Genomic DNA, 19,860 nt, shown 5'->3' with positions numbered 1-19,860 from the left:
GAATGCTATTTCAAGGACAATGACAGTTTAAGTACTTTTGTCAGTGTTAAAATATTTTCTCCTCTTAAATGTTTAATATGCAAAAATGGTATTAAGCAAGCCATTTACAGATTAGCTTGTCAAAAAGTTTGACATGTCAATTTACAGCTCAACTATTTGTGAGACAATTTTTTGTTCGAACTGCACTATACATTCTTTTTATAAAAAAATAATACATTTGTTGTGAAAAATTGACCTTTTACAGAAAAAAGTATAAATGCTACAGTAAATCCTGTTGATTGGTTGAGAGTAAATTACCATATAAGGTGAAAAACTGTATATGCTTTAACATCCAGTTTATACTGTGGTTTTGCAAGTACATCTATGAATTATTAAATAATTAATAGTGTTAAAAACAACAGTTAAAGAACATTCCCAGAAGTCATGATATCAAATATGACTACATTTTGCATAAATAGACTAACTTTTCTCATTTTTGTAATAAGTAATGTATATTGGGGTGTTTTGTGCTGCATTTCATGCTAATTATTTTTACTATTTTATGTTTATTGCATTATTTAACATCATGTATAATACCCTGATGGTGTTTTGTCTGTATGTGTGATTCTTTGCACCGTCTATGGGTAGTGGCTGTTTTTATGTACAGACCACTTACTATAAAATTATAAAATCTGATTTACCATATGTTTTTTTTTTTTGTTGTACCACTTGCATTATTATGATTTATGATTTATCACTACATTTAGATTGGTATAAGTCAGGCACTAGTATCCCATCCCATAAAATCTGAAACATTGTCACCGTACTGTTTTTTTTTTACAGTGAATTACTTACAACTGGCTTTTTTTTTACCACAAATTTAACAGAATATTTTTCACAGTGCAAAGCAGATTATTAAGAAAATAATTTGCAATTTAATTTGATGATAGTAGTGCAGAAATGATACATTCACTTAAGCAGCTGTTGTCAATATGCAAAGAGTAAAGTGCCACTCATGAACAACTTAATAGGCTTATAAGTGTTCTGTTCATAAAAAGAAATCCCTCACTGGCAAAGCAAAACCTCTCCACACTGCAAAAAAATAAAAAAAAATAAAAACAAAGCTGGCCCCTGTAGCTCTCCAAACACGCTTTTAAATAGTTTGTGTAAAGGTGAATTATGGCATGCTTCTGGAAACATCACAAGTCCTGACTCCTAAAACCCCTTCAAAAAACAGTCTATGAACAGACAAATGAGTTCATCTCCCTTAAAAAAAGCAAATTTCATTAAGCTCTTGCTTCAAGGCAGACATAAGCATTTTAGTTGAAGTGATGTGACAAAAATGAGAAAACCTGAAAACAATTAGTATGCTAATGGAACAAATTCAAACTCCCTGACTTCACGTTACATGCACTGGAAATAAAAGCCCTTCTGTGGTAGATATGCTGTCCTTGTTGAGACACAACCATGACAAAATAGCAAGACAAAAATGAACAGATGACGTTGTGAGAGGTATAGCATCACTATGTAGTTGAATGTGTTTTTAATGTGTTGGAATGCCTTGGCTAGGCAGTTCTGGGTGGTTTACTGGCCTAAAGGTGAAATAGAGTCATTTCAGTAAGAATCCACATGATCTGGAATTTTGTGTCAGGGCGAAAGATTTCCACACAGATTTAGCAAATTTGTTGCTTCAACCAAACAAACTTTTATGTGACCTCTCAGCAGTGTTGTTATTGTTAATTAAAATTAAAAATTCATTTCCACTAACTGAAATAATGCTGAAATCAGACCGGAATTGTGTGTGGTCAAAAAAAGAAGAAAACCAATCAATGAATTGTGAGGTTCGTTAACAAAAAGAAGTTTAGTCAACCAAGTAGCCGAACTTGTCCACCCACTGAAAAAATATAATCAAACCAAAAAAGGTCTATCGAAAATATATTTTATTTTCCATATGCAAAAGTGAAAAAGTTACAAAGTGTAAAGTGTCTTAAAAACAGACGAAAGAGCAGACGTTTCAGCCCATGCTTTCTTCAGTGCTTCAGTGCAATAATGCTGAAATAAACTATAAGATGAAAAAAATCTAAAATATTGACTGAAGTCAATAAATGTTTATGCTGAAACACCAAAATGACTACAAACTAAAATAAAAAAATAAAGCTAAACAGAAACATTAAAAATGGCAAAAGTAGTAAAACTAGTTAAACTAAAATGAATATGCTAATGCGACCAAACTAAGTCACACTTTATGTGAGAATGTTTAATGAAAAAAACAAAGAACCCTAAAAAACAGTATGGCCAGTAAAAATTGTGACAAGACAACACTGCTAAAAATACTTCAACATATTTCTACCTGTTGGCAGCTGTGCTAAATATTTTTTATACGGCTTTAACAGTAATAAATTTGTGGTTAATTAATGTATTTAGGCCTCTGCACAACTTTCCTTTCTGTTTTTTTTTTATTCCCCTCGCCTTCCTCCTCCCCTCTTCTTTCTTTTCGAGGTAATTGCCTGATCTCTAATTCCACCCAAGGCTCATCTCCCAGACAATCAAGCCTGGTCCTTTACTCCGACCTGGGCACATACAGAGCCCTGACTCTGAAGTAATCATTTCACCAGGGAGGAGAGATAACCAAACAATCACCATTAACCCTGAGCCTCTGCTGTCTCTCACTTCTTTTCCAAGATGCGCTCTCTCAGGAAGAAAAGAGCTCTGCAATCACACTGATTCTGCTAATAAATATCATGGCTCTCCCCTGCCGAGCTCCACTCATTAAAACCACAGATGTTTGCTTGACTGGCGGATGGCTAATATCTGAGCTAAAAGGTGCGTGTCCTTTCTGGTTGTTATGTTATTCAATAATGCGACTCGAGGATCGATATCATGCCATCTGACTGTCAAGCTTCTGAGAAGTCCTTCTTATGCAGCCGTTCAATTAGTGCTTGTGTTAAAGCAGCTTTTCAGTAGGAGTTCCTGGGCTGAAAACAGAGGACGGGTGTTCAAGATGATTCACAATGTTTAGCCCTGCAGTGATTCAGTCAGAATAATGGTGCTACATTTCTAGCTCACCTCTTGGCATAATAGTCTCACACTCACTCTCTCCGAGACACGAGGGGACGACAAGGCTAGAATATGCATGCAGAGAAAGTCGAAAGTGATTTAATCAACAAGTTTGGCTGCTGAATAGAGTGCATCAAGTCTGAAAGCTTCTAATAGTCTCATTTAGACAGACCTTTGACCATCTATACAAAGTCTTGTCCTCAACTTATTCTGGCCAAAAACTGCTCACTTAGACAGGAATGAGTCCTATCGTCAACATATCTCGTCTAGTTGTTACTAATAAATACAGCCAATCAGTTTAAAGCTTAGCGTTTTTTTTTTTTTTTTAAAGCTCTAGTAATTTCTGCATGCAATTAAGCTTACGAATGCATAAAATACAGTTATATATATATATATATATATATATATATATATATATATATATATATATATATATATATATATATAAATACAGTATAGCAAAGTTCAAGTTTGGTAAACTCTGACCTGTGAATTGTTCAACATTATTTAATAATACTATGGTAAATATAACATTAATAAACATTTAAATTCCTAGAAATGTAAAATATATTGAAAATAATGTTACCTATTTTTTTACCCAATAAAATATTTCATATTAATAGTATCATGAGATATTATGATATTTCATATTTAATATAAAAAATATTTAAAGGCATTTAATAATAATATAAAGAAAACATTTAATGTAATATTAAAAACAACTAAAAGTATACATTTTGCATATCTATAGATTATTGACCACAACATATACCTCCTACAGAGACACACTGTGCATACTTTAGTTACTCAACAGCAGTTGATGCTTGCATTTTTGTTTATCTCAGGATTAACTTGTACCGCATTCAATCCTGAGGTGTGACAGATCTACACGTTGAAGCTGTTAGCTAATTTTCAGCGGAGCGTCCCTGGCGTGAGTGTGGAGAGTTGAAGAGGACAGGCTGTCATGGTGACGGTCTACTGAGGCTGTAGCATTAGCACAACTGACAGTCTGAAGAGGCCATGAGGATGGTTCAAGTGTGTTTCAAGATTGTGTGTGTGTTTGTGTGTGTTTACTTTTCTGTGTGTGCATTTAAGAGTTTCTGGAAGGCCTGATAAGGCAGAGCGCTACCAGAAGTGTAACACAAACTGTAACTGCCACACGGACTGTGTATGATAACTGACTGCTAATGCAAGAAGGTAGATTTTTCAAAGATGCTCATTCACACACATCTACACACTCACACACACACTAAAAGAAACCAACACAAATTTCTTTCAATGGTCAATGTACCTGCATTAAAAGTCATCAAATATCAGCAGCGATCACACTGAACGACATATTAACCCCAAAACAAACATCACGGGTAAAAAAAAAAGATGAACATCACAAAAATTGATTTCACTTGTGTCAAACATATTTGGAGAAAATAAATGTGATTTCACTGCACAAATGGGTTTCTTCAAAGGGAAGTTCTGGTTGAAGAGCCAGCGGTCTGTTATTCAGACCCTCTGAAGAATTTGATGCGGATGTCACACAGTGTCGGAACATTGGCACAGACGTAATGTTCCTGAGTACGGATGAACCACAACAACAAAATTCACCACCACCACCACAACAACAAGAAAACAATGTGAAAAAATAGACACACTCAAAATAAATATCACAAAACTTGCCAGGTAGTTTGCTGCGGTCACCCCCGGGTATGTTAGATCAAACCGGGTAACCAGCGCAGGCTGCAGGTGAGAAAATACAAAAGAGCGTCACCAGCATGTCGGCTGCACTCAGGGAGGGAAGAGAGAGGCTGAGGAGACAGGATGAGAGAAGATAAAAACGCAGACGTAGTGCATGAACCATGAGAGGAAGAAAGGAGGGAAAACAAAAGATGGCTGGATGAGGCTTTGATTTCAAGGTTATTTTGGCTCTGACCTTCCGGAACTTGCTGCACACGACCGGTAAAAGCAGTCTGAGACTGTTCACACAGAGCGCACTTTTGCTTTTAATAAACAGCTAGATGGAAAGAAATGGAACAGAATGCAGGGTTCTCAAAATGAAAAGTTGAACACATTTAGCCCAAAACTAAATTCTATGCTCATGGTGTAAGATGCTAAAAAAAAAAACAGTGAGATGCGACATAGCGACTAAAGATATCTGCCTGATGCATGTGTGTATAAACCAACCACTTAAAAATAGTGCAGATAGAACGTAAGAGCATCTTGCTCTTTACCTCTCATCCCTCACCTTGCTTCGGGGAACAGGAAGTGAGAGGAGTAGGTCAGTGCAGGGTTTTTTTAGTCCTACTGACAAATAACATCCTGCGCCTGAGCATCGACGAGAGTTTACTCTGAGAAATCACGTCTGTAGGATAGAGGTTGTTATGTGACTGGGGGAGAAGCGACTGTTGGCAAAATAGAAAGATTGAGGTCTTAAAACACTGTCTGCACAAGAGATGACAGTGCAGAATTCTGATGAGCCTAATGCTTCAGACAGGTCTATACACTCTGGAATAAAATCATACACTACCCAAGATCAAATAAAAGCACAGAGCTTTTGAATCATCTGCAGACAATCAGATGAGGCAGAGGATGGTAATGTCTATCTGACAGAGAGCGTGACTCCAGCCGGAACATATCTGTTCATAGAAAAGCAGCAACAAAAGCTTTCAATTCTGAAATAAATAAATATGGTTTTTATACACACATACATATATAATTTATTTATTTTTACTATTTGTCAAGTTTTTCTTGAATTGATATTAATTTCTTATTGGAGTATTTTATTTAAATTAATTTTGTTATTTAATTTTAATTAATTAAATTGTCATTAATAAATACATTTATTAATTGTATTTTACCAAAAATATATACTATTGTTAAAAATGTTTGGGGTCAGTAACCTTTTATTTAAATCGATTAAACTGATCAAAAGTGACAGCAAAAACTTCTACATTGTTATAAATATAAAAAAATAGATTTCAAATAAATGATTCATCAAAGAATCCTGAAAAAAATGATGTATCAAAGGCTTTTGCAAAATTAAGATGCACAACTGTTCTCAACATTGCTAATAAAAAAATAAAAAATGTTTCTGAAAATCATAATATTAGAATGATTCATGAAGGATGTGATATTGATGACTGGAGTAACGGCTGCTGAAAATTCAGCTTTAAACTGCATTTTAAAATATACAAAAAAAATAAATGGTTATTTTGAATCGCGTGTGAAAGTGTGAATACTTCACAATATGACTGTTTGTACTGTTTCTTATAAATCTTATACCGTGTCTTATAAATCTTACTGACCCCAAATTCCTCTTTCAAATTTTATAAATAAATATTAAAATAAAATAAATAATTGTAATTGTACTAGGATTTAAAAGGTGGTGAAATATTTATAAAAAAATATTTCTGATGATTTTACTGTGTCTGACAAACACAGTACAAAATAACCTACCTGCTGCCATAATCCCCTGCTTTTAAACTAATAATTGAGCACCATCTAGTGTTGAGAAGTCATATCACAACAGCAGAGCTTAGCACAGCACTAGGGCTATAATGAAGACTAACACATAACCTACAACTGGTCCAACAAATGTCTTACAGGTCAAACTCTTTCTAATAAATGCATTAAAAAAAAAAAAAAAAAAAAAAAATTTCTTTAGATTTTTTTAAAAATGTTTATATAAATGAGGAATGAAAACATGACATGGAAAACTGGTCACTCAAAGAGGCAACCAGACACACAGACATACAGTTGAAAAAAAAGGAGGAGGTGAAAGAAGGCAATGTGAAGAGGGCCAATGTGTTACATTTTGGATGGTCCGAGAAAGGGTGACTTACCTTAAGTGGTGAAATGTGAGAGTGGGAAACGTAGCCATGCACATTCTCAATTTCCGAGAGGTTCTTCTCCGATACATGCACCAGCTCCGGCGCTCGACTTTCATTGGTAAGCCGCAGGAAGCCATGTTCTGGAGGAGAGGAATCATCATCCTGGTACCGGTACTATATATGTGAAAAGAAAGAAGAGATGGGGATAGAAAGGAAAGCAGAGAAAAACTAAATGAGAAAGGGCAGAAAGAAATCCCACAATCCACTGCAGAGCAAAATGCAACGACGTAAATGACTTTCAGCCAATGAGTTCTGTGCCCTGTGAGATGAACAAGCCAATTCATTATTTGGAGAATTAAGAATGACTGATATCATGATGCATGGTGAAGTTTCATATTTTCTGTGAGCAACAGCATGCATGTGACATTAAAGCAAAGCACTGCTGCTGACATGCTCCAGTCAAGAAGGAGAAGTTCTAAGTGGTTTGCTCTGCATGCGATCAAAGCAGGATGGTCATCTGTTTCATCTAAACCTTTGATGTTTCTGAAAACAACAGTGAAAATGTGTAAAATGAAGATGCAACACAGTGCAGCACATCCGTTCTTGACAAACAGAGAGAATTTTGTTATGGCACAGCCCCTGTTTTTCCGTCTCACCCAGGGGGAGCTCATCAGGGCTGGGTTCATACATGCTGGAGAGCTGCTTTGGTGCTGGGAGCCCTGTACTGCTGGAGGCCTGTTCTGTAAACACACACACAGGAGCCCAACTGTGAACAACCAATCACAGTCAGTTAAGCTGAATCATTTAAATACAAAAAAATTAGGACACTGTACAAATTGTGAATAAAAACAGAATGCAATGATGTGGAAGTTTCAAATTTCAATATTTTGTTCAGAATACAACATAGATGACATATCAAATGTTTAAAGAAAATGAATATCATTTTGAGAAAATGTATCATTTTAAGGGGAAAATAAGTTGATTTTAAATTTAATGGCATCAACACATCTCAAAAAAAATTTGGGACAAGGCCATGTTTACAAATGTGTGGCATCCCCTCTTCTTTTTTTAAAACAGTCTGCAAACGTCTGGGGACTGAGGAGACAAGTTGCTCAAGTTTTTGGAATAGGAATGTTGTCCCATTCTTGTCTAATACAGGCTTCTAGTTGCTCAACTGTCTTAGGTCTTCTTTGTCGCATCTTCCTCTATATGATGCGCCAAATGTTTTCTATGGGTGAAAAATGTGGACTGCAGGCTGGCCATTTCAGTACCCTGGATCCTTCTTCTACGCAGCCATGATGTTGTAGTTGATGCAGTATGTGGCATTGTCATGTAGGAAAATGCAAGGTCTTCCCTGAAAGAGACGACGTCTGGATGGGAGCATATGTTGTTCTAGAACTTGGGTATACCTTTCAGCATTGATGGTGCCTTTCCAGATGTGTAAGCTGCCCATGCCACATGCACTCATGCAACCCCATACCTTCAGAGATGCAGGGTTCTGAACTGAGCGCTGATAACAACTTGGGTTGTCCTTGTCCTCTTTAGTCAGGATGATATGGCGTCCCAGTTTTCCAAAAAGAACTTCAAATTTTGATTTGTCTGACCACAGAACAGTTTTCCACTTTGCCACAGTCCATTTTAAATGAGCCTTGGCACAGAGAAAATGGCTGCGCTTCTGGATCACGTTTAGATATGTCTTCTTTTTTGACCTATAGAGTTTTAGCCGGCAACGGCGAATGGCACGGTGGATTGTGTTCACTGACAATGTTTTCTGGAAGTATTCCTGAGTCCATGTTGTGATTTCCATTACAGTAGCATTCCTGTATGTGATGCAGTGCCATCTAAGGTCCCGAAAATCATGGGCATCCAGTATGGTTTTCTGATCTTGACCCTTGCGCAGAGAGATTTTTTCCAGATTCTCTGAATCTTTGGATGATATTATGCACTGTAGATAATAATAATTTCAAACTCTTTGCAATTTTTCTCTGAGAAACTCCTTTCTGATATTGCTCCACTATTTATTGTCGCAGCATTGGGAATTACCAATTGACCTTATAAGTTGCACATTGGTCCTCCAGCTGTTCCTTATATGTACATTTAACTTTTCCGGCCTCTTATTGCTACCTGTCCCAACTTTTTTTTTTGTAGCTCTCATGAAATCCAAAATGAGCCAATATTTGGCATGACATTTCAAAATGTCTCACTTTCAACAATATAGATATGTTATCTATATTCTATTGTGAATAAAATATAAGTTTGAGATTTGTAAATGATTTCATTCCTTTTCTTACTCACAATTTGTACAGTGTCCCAACTTTTTGGAATCAGGTTTGTAATTGTACATACACTACAGTTCAAAAGTTGGGGTTTGGTAGAACTTTCTTATGCTCACCAAATCTGCATTTTATTGATCAAAATACAGTAAAATCAGTAACATTGTGAAATATTATTACATTTAATATTGGCATTGTTTATTTTAATATATTTTAAAATATAATACATTTTCAACAGTTTTCACATGATCCTTCAAAATTCATTGTAATATCCTGATTTGGTGCTCAAGAAGTTTTCATCATCAATTTTGAAAACGCTTACAATTTTTGTGGAAAATGTGATCATTTTTCTTTCTTTGATGAACAGAAAGATGAAAAGATAATTGAAATATAAATATTTTGTTACATTATGAATGCATTTACTTTCACTTTTGATTAATTTAATGCAACCTTCCCAAAAAAAAAAAAAAAAAACTTGTGAAAAGTAGTGTAGGCTATTCACCAGCCTCACACAAATGAACCAAAACAAACACAAGGGGAGAAGCTTAGACCAACAAAAAAGTACAATCTGACGTGCCATATACACACACACACGCACAAATAAAAATACACAGAGACTGAACAAACTGCAATTTACTACTCATTTACTGTTTGAAAGCCAACAACCTTGCCTTTATTTGGAAGCACCAGGCTCTGTAAGCCTGCTTTTAGATGACAAATGAGACACTTTTCAGACTCAAATGTCCTATTAAAAAAAAAAAAAAAACAAGAAAATTACACAAAATATCCTCCTGGTGGAAAAAAGACAATTGCTATCCCACAAATTGAAACACCAAGCTGAAAAAATAAAATAAAAAATAATCAAGTAGATGTTGCCAATTGTCAAGCCAGCACTGCCAGTTGTCAATTCCCAGAGAAGGCATGTAACTGATTAAAATCTCTAATAAAATCTTGAATGTAACACAACTCACTTTGAGTAATAGCATATACCAAATGCACAAATGTAATTAATATTACGAATATGGGGGCAGCTGAGAGCCATAATTACCACTTCTGCAATCAAAAAAGCTCAAGTATCTCCTTGTCAGTGGACTCACCATCACACTATGGATTTAAAATCCTCTATACGGAGTGTAAAAAAAAAAATGTATGCACATAATTATATTTCAGGGGCTTAGGCTGCTTGAGCCCACCTGCAGAGAACATGAGGGCTTTAATTCTCTCTGATGAAATGACTCCATGCACAGCACAGAGTAATTATCCTACACCTTACTGACGAGCATTATGCACTGAGGTAGATGTGCTTTACACAGTATTTCTCATTATCCCTAATCCTCAGAGAAACAGCTGGAATGCTCCAACATAGAAGAGTTTTAGAATCTTCTATCTAAAACTCAAGAAAGAAAACATCATCACTGTTCCAAAGCATAGTAAGACACCTCACAGCCTTCTAAGGTAGTATCATAACTGATAATAGCCACAGACAATTATTTTTATTCAACATTTTTTGTATACGTTATGCTTCAACAGTTTGCAGTGGTAAGGGTTTTAATTATAATTATTTATTTTGTTTTTTGAAAGAAGCCTTTAATGCTCAAAAATGCCCTTTTCCCCACAAATATTGGTCCAATGCATTCTGGGACTGTCCTCTTCACAAAGGATACACTGATACATAGTGGATGTTTGATGAAGGTTCTCTGAGAGATAGATCAAAGGTGTGGGACATTCTTGAGTCATAAGTTATCCAATGCTATGAATCTGGATTTCTGAGCTGCAGACTGCCATGCGGACTGTCAGCTGGCAGTCTGATAGCTGACATATGTGAGACAGTTCATCTGAGGGAAGAAGTCACAAGAGATCTAAATAACAGAATGAAAGTTGTACTAAGAATACACACATACCACAAAACATTAACCACTTTGAACATCATGTATCTGATGCAAGAACTAAGACACAAAATCCTTAATTTTGATGTCCATAAAAGAGTATTAAATGATCGACTTAGCAAAATGCTAATGAAATGCTATGTTACACTATATAAGTACATATACACATTATTTTCACTGCCAATGTACTACATGCTGCAAAAATGCAGTGTGCTGAACTGCTGTATTACTGTATGTGAAGGCAGAGATAAATGATGTTAATTTAAAGTAATGACAGGTGGATGAGAAAAGGTCATCCCCAGGGTTCTCAAAGAGTAGCAGGTCGTGTAACCGTCTTAACCTTTCTTTAAAAGCTATTTAAAAGCTATTGTCTCCCTCTCTCAAATGCTGTCAGCATCTCTTGTTGCCCCTGACTTGTTCTTTCTACACTATTATTACCTGCAATTATCCAGCCTAGGCTAATAGCAGCCCTCATACATACTCCATAGCAGTAAATGGTAGGGAAATATCTTCCGTATAAAATGCACACTCAGAGATTCAATTAAGAAACACCCGCCACGCTATATTTAGGCTGTCTGCGACCACTCCGAAACAGGAATTTTCAACTTTTGGATTTGTGGAGAAGACAAGCATATATTGTGTTGTGCTGGTCAACAAATCCAGCAGCTAGTCATGATAGTATAACATGGTTTTTTCAGCAGAATCCTTGGACGATATTTTCACTCTGAAGGTCTCTTCCCTGACTTCAGACCTCTGAGGACATTAAACATGCCTTTGAAGATTACAGACTTTGCCGGCAAACTGCTTGGAACTGTCTATAAAAGAAAAAACAAGAAAATATTTGCCAGCCACAGCTAATCTGCTTATTGTTACAAACGTAATGAGGGGAACGGAACAGGGAAGAACTGGTAAACAAAACTGAAAATAAAGATGCAAATCCTCTCTCCTTGGTGGATACACAGAGCTAACGGGCTGCAGTGATAGTGATGGGATTGAACAGGTTTTATTAAAGCCAAGAAAGAGAAGTGGGTAAAGGCACTACAAATAACTACAACACGAAATGCTTCTGTGTCCTTCCTGTCATAGAGAATTTCCTGTTGTTCTGCCTTAAAAGTCCTATAAGATAATTAGCAACGGTTCACACTACACTGAATATTCATAAACTAAATCATGGTTACTCAACTAAATTGGAGTACTTGTAAATAAATAAATAACTAACTACTAATAAATAAATAATAACTAAACTAAAAGCTCGCACCAGCGCAAAATGTCTTTTGGTATTAAAATAGTATTATCAGGATTTACTAAAGTTGTGCAGTGAAGAATTAGCACTGAAAAGGCATGGGCACAGTAATTTTTGCGCCTGACCTTACTGTACATAAATTTGTTGGAGTTTCCATTTCAGACGCAAAATTTATGGGAGAACAGTATTAAAAAGAATCAAGAAATGCAATTTACTTACATTTGCGCTTGTTTAATTGGTATTTGCGGCATTATTTAATGCCCCAAAAAGCATGTCTTTAACGATTTTGCACCAGTGTTGTAAATCACCTGGACCTGCATTTTATTTGCGACTAAACAAATTTGCACTGCGCTTTGTATATTGCGTTGGTCGAGATGAGATGTTATGTCTGTGTTCTTTAATTTGCTCATTGTCAGTAAATCACCCACATAAATTTCCATGCCCTTTGGTGTGGTTTTAGAATAGCCCCTCCCCTCGAACGCAGATGAGCCAATGGCAGTCGAGTATCAGTTGCAGAGGGAGTGGAAATCGGACAGCTTTAAGTTTCAGAGCCATAGAGAAACATTGGAAGATCTGAAGCTTGCATCGGTTTGATGGTGTTTATGCTGCAAAAATGTAAAAATGATGTGCCAGGGGTACTTCTAACACTGATTCCAGGTATCCTGAGAAGATAGGCGATAGAATTTGTTTTGTTACATTTCCTAAACCCAACCAAAACTGAGCAAAATGTCCCTAAGCATTAAACCCCAATCCCAATTAAGAAAAAAAACTTTAATTTTCTTGTTGTCATACACTCATTAAGTTACTATTTTCATCTGCTCAAGCAGTACATTAATGTCATCTAGTGCTTCAGCAAGGTCTCTCTGGCTAAAATTAGCTACCGCTGAAGTTAGTGAGTCCATGCTAACGTACAAACCTAAATAGCTAACTGTACTCACGTCATGTACAGTGTAGGGCAAAAACAAAAACAAAGGGACTACATTTCAGTGCCTCGGTACATTTGCGGTACATGAACAGTGTTGATCCTACATGTTGTCACATGTGATCATGACAAGCATAATATGAGATTTCTCCTGCTTGCATTGTGATCTGTAAACCATTGCTTTGAATTACCCACCATATTTATTTTAAAATACTTTATTTATCCCTCCATGGCATGTTTCATTCCCACTTGAATGGTGGCCCTTCTGTGTCCAAAAAATAAAATAAAGCAGCATAAACAGAATAAAGTAAATATACTATATTCTGTCAGAGCAGATCACCCAGAATTCCTACAACCACCTTTGGACTTTATTAAAAAAATAATTGAATAAGTGGCATTTTAACTGAATTTATTCAGATTCTGAAACATCATAGAAATAATGACAGCACAGAATGCCACATTGTTTGTGTGTCTCTGACGGAACCACTACAGCGGCAATGAATGAGGCAGAGTTCATCAATGATGCTTTAGCACTACACTGTACTAACATATAACAGTCAGGTCACTGGTCACAGCTCAGTAAATGGACCACAGCTATTTTGCTGAGGCTACTGATCTGCAAATCAAAAGTATAAGCATGCACAGTAGAACTCACACTAATCAGAACCCCTAAATCACCTGACACTTCATATAGCTTCTAATAATAATAATCTTGTATTTTCTGCAGTTAACATTTATCATTTTGGTAAATGATAAATGTGAACTGCAGAAAATGCAAGACCTGTACCAAGCTCATGCATATTTAATGAGGTAAGCACTGATTAGTTTATGATGATTGACTATTGCTGTTGCAGTTTTTTAACACTGCATGGTTTCACACTGTTTACCTTAGCACATCATGTAAAAGTAATGTAAAACAGATAAAATGGTCAAAGTGACGCCTGTGTTACACTGGACTAATAAAAAAGCATCAGGCTTGCATGCTAAATGCCATAGTGATGTGCAGAATATATGATTAATGTAATGGGAAGCTGTCTCACACCGCACACAAGTGTCAAATATACAGTAATACTGCAACATCTGATATATCACAATATATCACTTTTAATCGGACATATGCAGCATGATAATGTGATAGACGGCTGCTAGCGCGGTCTACAGATTTTCAAAATGTGCTAATATATTTGTATAAGGACAGATGTGTTTGTGTATGGAGGTGCATTAATGTATTTTTGAACAGGCTGCGGGTTTTTCCAACACACTATGTGGATCTAGCTTGTTCACGTGCCCCTGTGCTAAAGGCTTCTTCCTCACTTCCCTCACTCTCGGTCTCTTTGAGATGAGAGAAGATGGGAATATGAGGTGGCGTGGCTGAAGGCTCTGGAATCTCCTCGCGATTGTGTGCACTGACCCCTTTTCTGCGGCCTAATAAACCCAGAGCTCATCATTGTCAGCTCACAGGGTTCATTCAGCCTGCAGAAGAAGGAAGGGTTAACGACAGCTGGCAAGATCCTGCCACTTCTACCTCCTCAGCTACTGAGAAAATGCTAAACTAGATCTTAAGCTAAAGTAAAATACTGTGTTTAAATTGAAACATATGAATCACTTTATAAAACTAAAATAAATAAATACATACATAAAACTCTCCATAAAAATATTTATAGCAGAGTGTCTGAGCTGCTCTCTTCCACAAGATGAAAGTGACTGTTTACCATAGAAAGTGAATGGTAGAACTAGTCAAGCAAGATTTTTAAAGCAAGATTTGCTGTGAAAATCAACTCATTTTAGTCTGTTCCTCAGAAAAAAAAAATCTTCAGAGGACTTGGGTATTACTTTTATGGAATTTTGCAACCTCTGGTCCCCAATCAGTTTCACTGTATAGAAGAGAACAGTGTCATCCTTTTTTATAATTGCAGAATAACATTGTGTTCCAGAGAAACAAAAAGTCAAGTTTGGAACAGCATGATGAGTAACTTCAAATTTCAAATCACTCAGTGGAAGTCTGAATATCAGATTCATGAACAACCATATGACACAAACTATGACACTGCTCCTTTGAATCACATTTGGGTCAAAATCAAATCATAAAACAGTTAAAACACTTTTTCCATCTTATATATATATATATATATATATATATATATATATATATATATATATATATATATATATATATATATATATATATATATATATATATATATATATTGTGGCGGGAGGAGCACAAGACAGACACAGTGGGCATGGCGTCAGGCCTCGGAGAGGCTTTTATTAACAGAAAATCAAATAAAACAGGGGATAAAGGTGGCCAAAGGGGAAGAGTGTCCAAAATAAACAGGGAATCTGGTGTCCTCGTTGTGCTGCGGGGTTCGTGTGGGTCGGGCAGTGTTCATGGAGGAAGGGTCCAGGTAAAGGGGCAGAGTCCAGCGGCAGCACGCGCTCCCCTCTTCGGTCCGGGGCGCGAGGGGTGGCGGCTTCCTCTAGCGGCCGTATCACTCTCGTTGGCCGCGGCGCTGGCAGGGGATGGATGGCCCGGCGTCCTGGCCCGACGGCCGTGTAAACGAGTGCGGTTCCCATCCGGATCGCTGGTCCAGCAGCTCACGTCTCTTGTGGCGCGGGAGTCCCTCAACGCACCCTTCCTGGACCCACGAGGACACCAGTGTGCATGCACGGGGAAGAGACCGGTCCGATTTAGGACGGGGTGCCGGTGACAATCAGGGAGGAGGCAGCTGACTCGTCACAATATATACACACACACATACACACAGTCCATTCTAAGTGATTTACTCCTTTAAAACACTTCTCATCTAATTAAATACACTAATCTGCACATTTCTATGCATTATAAATAAACCCGATTGAGTGACTCCATATAGCCAAGCACAAGTGACAGAATTACATCTGCAGCATGCAATTCATTTTACTTACTGTACATAGCTGAATTATATAATTAGCATGCTATGCTGCATACTGCCTCTGCCGTCTGGACTAATTGGTTCTGAATGAAGAACCATACATGATAGCAAACAAACAAACAAGTGCAGCACGTCAACTGAATACAACATTAGCCATGGTATTAGCAACTTGATCCAAGTGACCTTACAGAGGTTTAAAGATGGTTTACTGTAAAAAAAAAAAAAAAGCCACACTTAAGTGCTTGTTTTCAAAGTGAGGGTTATAAATGCCACGAATGACTTAAAACTCATGAAATCACTTAAAACAAATCATCCATGCAGAGCAAAACATTTCAATAGATCACAGTTCAACTGCAGCCCAATAATCCACATAAGAAGTAAATGTTGAGTGATACACCACCGACATACTTCCTGACACGGCAAAACAGCAGCATTCCTAGAGCTTGAAAAAGAGTTCATGTATAATCTTAAAAACTCAAAAAGCTTCTTTCCTGTAAAACAGCACTGATAATGGATGCCTACCTTACATCCGAACATCAGCGACAAGGTGTTGTCATGGCACGCAACCTTACAGTGGCAGAGCATTGGATCAAAACAGTCGGGGTTCCTCACTATCGGAGACATTCCTCTCGCAGCAGAAGTGCTGCACTCATGCTACAAGCACTGATGTAGACAGAGAGAAAGCACGAGACTCTTCACTCCTGGATAAGCAAGAGTCCGCCTAATGCATGAACACAAACGTTCTCCCTAAACACACACACACAACTGGGATGCAGCCTCCATTTAGATCTCAATTCTCTTTTTCCCTTGGTCCCTTTCTCTACTCTGGTCTGAGTCACACACTATTTCACAAGCCTGTCTGCCTGAAGCTTTCTTAAGTCCTATGCTTCATTTTCCATATACAAAACTTTGTTTTATTTTTTTATTTTTTTAAGTTAAAATGATCATGACTTTTTTGTGTTTCTGTGAGATAAACTAATGACAACATCGTGGTAAAGTAACTACATGTCATACTTGTTGCCAACTGAATTTATTAGGAAAGCCAAGTGTGACTTTTTAGACTTTTTTTGAAATTCAGCATGAAAGCAGTGTTACTGGGATTGATTTCTTTGAAAACCAGACAGCTGTAACTAGCGACACTGTAATGTGTACACGAAAAGCTTCCATAGTTTACATAAATATCATCAGTCTGTATGTATCATTATCTGATACACACAGATAATGACTGTTATCTTTAGTGAGTTTTTTTGCGTAGTATTTTATTGTGTATTGTATACTGTTTTTTTATGTATTCATAAATTTGGGCTGCCTATCTTGGCCAGGGCACTCTTGCAAAAGAGCTTTAGAGTTTTCTTTATAAATAAAGGTTAATAAAATATTAAAATGATTTCTAAAGGATCATGTAACACTGAAGACTGGAGTAATGGCTGCTGAAAATTAAACTTTTCTATCACAGGAATAACACACAGTCAAAAGCACAACATATGCAATACTCTTCTTGTCAACCCGGCTTCTATGCCAAGACAAGAATGTATATTAAGATCAACTCCTATGACAACAGCAGATGTGCTAGTTGACAAATTACCACAACTCTAAGAGATGAGAGAGAGATGTTTACAAGCCTGCACAGCAAACTGCCAAACCCAGAGTGCGGGTTGCAATGATTGGCTGCTTACCAGTATGATGATGTTCTCCTATCATGTTAACAACCATTTGGCTAATCAACCTAAATGAGTAAAACTGCTAAAACTGGCTAAAGACTAATGACGAGAGAGACAGTACTAAAACTTCAGTTTATAAAACATACAAAAATATTACTGTATTGGTTAGCATTAAATGGAATGTTGAATTTGTGGTGATGAGTGCATGTTTGTGAGCTTACGTGTTATAAGCAACAGAAGGGGGTCTGGCCTTCCCTATAGATGTGGAAAGCTGCAGGAAGCTATTATGAGATCTTAGCATTTGTTTTTGTGCCAGTTCACCTGTGTGCCAAACCAACCTGAAGAAACACTTCTAAAAATACCAGTGTGTAAATCCCACCTCAGATGTGTGATAACAGCTAAGAGGGATGCGGCTCTGTGTTTTATTCTGTTCAAACAGAGAGTGAATCTAATTAACATGAATTCATAGACAAACACACATAAGGTACACAGTGAGTGGATCTGCACTAGAGCCCTGGGCCTTTGGGAGGTACAGAGTACACACTGGCCTGTGTGTTTACATGTGCACTGTGTGTTGTGTGGTCATGCGTGAACTGCTTTATGTGATGGGTAATGATGCCTTAGGAAGGATTACTGAATGCAGTTACAATGCATCATAGATTTTTTGTTTGTTTTGTAAAAATAAAACTAAATGCTACACATTAGGCTCCAAAAATGTAAAAAAAAAAAAAAAGAAAATCCAAATTAAAGTAATCTACTTTGATGTAGTCCATATGACCAAATAACAGTACACGTTTGAAATTATTTGGGTAAATAAAAAAATAAACATTTTTGTGTGAATTATCCCTTTAAATCACAGTATTAAAAACGACAGAGCTGTCACTGCACAGAGCCCATGTAAAATGTAATATAAGGTCATTCTATTTTAGGAATCTACTCAACTGTGCATGACATTCCGAGACCGAATATGCCGTGATGTGAACTGACAGCACGGTAAATGGTCAGAAAGTGAATCGTCATTCGCATGGTTGGCACGAGGAAGAAAATCTGGCTTTGGTCAACAAAATATTACTCACAGTTTAAAACCAATCTATCTGTGTGCTGATCTTTTATGTTTTCTCCAATAACAAGCTCCTGATTCAGCTCAACACAGCACGTTATGGATCACAAGCACAAATTGGCACATGAAGTCTAGTTTAACAGTAATTACAAATATAGGGTACATATGTAGAGTCAAGTGATGTACTGCATGCTAATTACAGTATCGACGCTGTCAGGATAAAATATGGCACATCACTTAATTAACAATAAACACAGTTATATTACCTAGAAAGAGAGTTTGATAGTCTCATTACCACAAAGCTGCCAGTGCAAGTTGTATTACTGAACTATAAATTCATAAAGACATGGGGAAGAGAGGGGAATGTGGGTAGGGTAAGCGCTCATGTTGTCCAGCAGAGGGAGCATTCACACAGAGCTTCACTGAGGTGAAAAGACTGAAGGATTGCGACTAATCAGATCCTGATACATTAGCAGAACCACATATTAAATTCATGCTGAATCAACTGATCCTATCTGCTGTCTACTAACGGTGCTTGGGGATAGAGATGAAGCGTCCCAACGATGTACACTACTGTTCAAAAGTTTAGAGTTAGTAAGAGGTTTTAATTGTTTTGATATTAGTCTCTTTATTAAAAGAGTATTATTTGTATTATTTGATTAAAAATATAGTAAAACAGTATGATTGTTGAAATAAAAAAAAATAAAAAAATGCTCAAGAACCTTTTTTTTCTTTCTTGAAAAAAGTTGTGCAGCTTAATAATTTTGTGGAGACCTTGAAACATCTTTTCAGGTTCCTTTAATGATTTGAATCAGCATTGAATTAAAAACTTAAATCTTTTGTAACATTATCAACATACTATTACTTTTGATTAATCCTGGCTAAATAAATCTATTTATTTCTTACAAAACTATGTGCTTTCCCCAGTCCACAAGACTGCTTTGACCATAATCATTTGTGTTGAATTAAATCATTAAAACATTAGTAAATAGATTTATTCAAATAAAAATGGAAGTTAGAGAAAGTTCCGTCTGCTAATC

The 19,860-nt window shown here is 36.7% G+C and overlaps 1 protein-coding gene across 18 annotated transcripts in view; it reads right to left on the bottom strand.

The window, feature by feature from the left end:
* LOC132127699 (disks large homolog 2-like) overlaps positions 1–19,860 on the bottom strand; it is a 227,297-nt gene that overhangs the window by 100,973 nt on the left and 106,464 nt on the right. For 13 of the 18 annotated variants that reach the window (XM_059539702.1, XM_059539703.1, XM_059539705.1 and 10 more), the window contains 3 exons: positions 7,517–7,600; positions 6,873–7,034; positions 4,711–4,770 (listed from right to left, as the gene is read on the bottom strand). In XM_059539702.1, the coding sequence (XP_059395685.1) occupies positions 4,711–4,770; positions 6,873–7,034; positions 7,517–7,600 (306 nt within the window). The remainder of the gene's footprint in view (positions 1–4,710; positions 4,771–6,872; positions 7,035–7,516; positions 7,601–19,860) is intronic. The other 5 variants (XM_059539721.1, XM_059539722.1, XM_059539711.1 and 2 more) reach the window with 1 other exon arrangement.

The sequence above is a fragment of the Carassius carassius genome, chromosome 45 (assembly GCF_963082965.1).
Source record: "Carassius carassius chromosome 45, fCarCar2.1, whole genome shotgun sequence".
NCBI lineage: Eukaryota > Metazoa > Chordata > Actinopteri > Cypriniformes > Cyprinidae > Carassius > Carassius carassius.
Note: the sequence above shows the minus strand (reverse complement) of the source record. Positions and strands in the feature narration are given on the sequence as shown.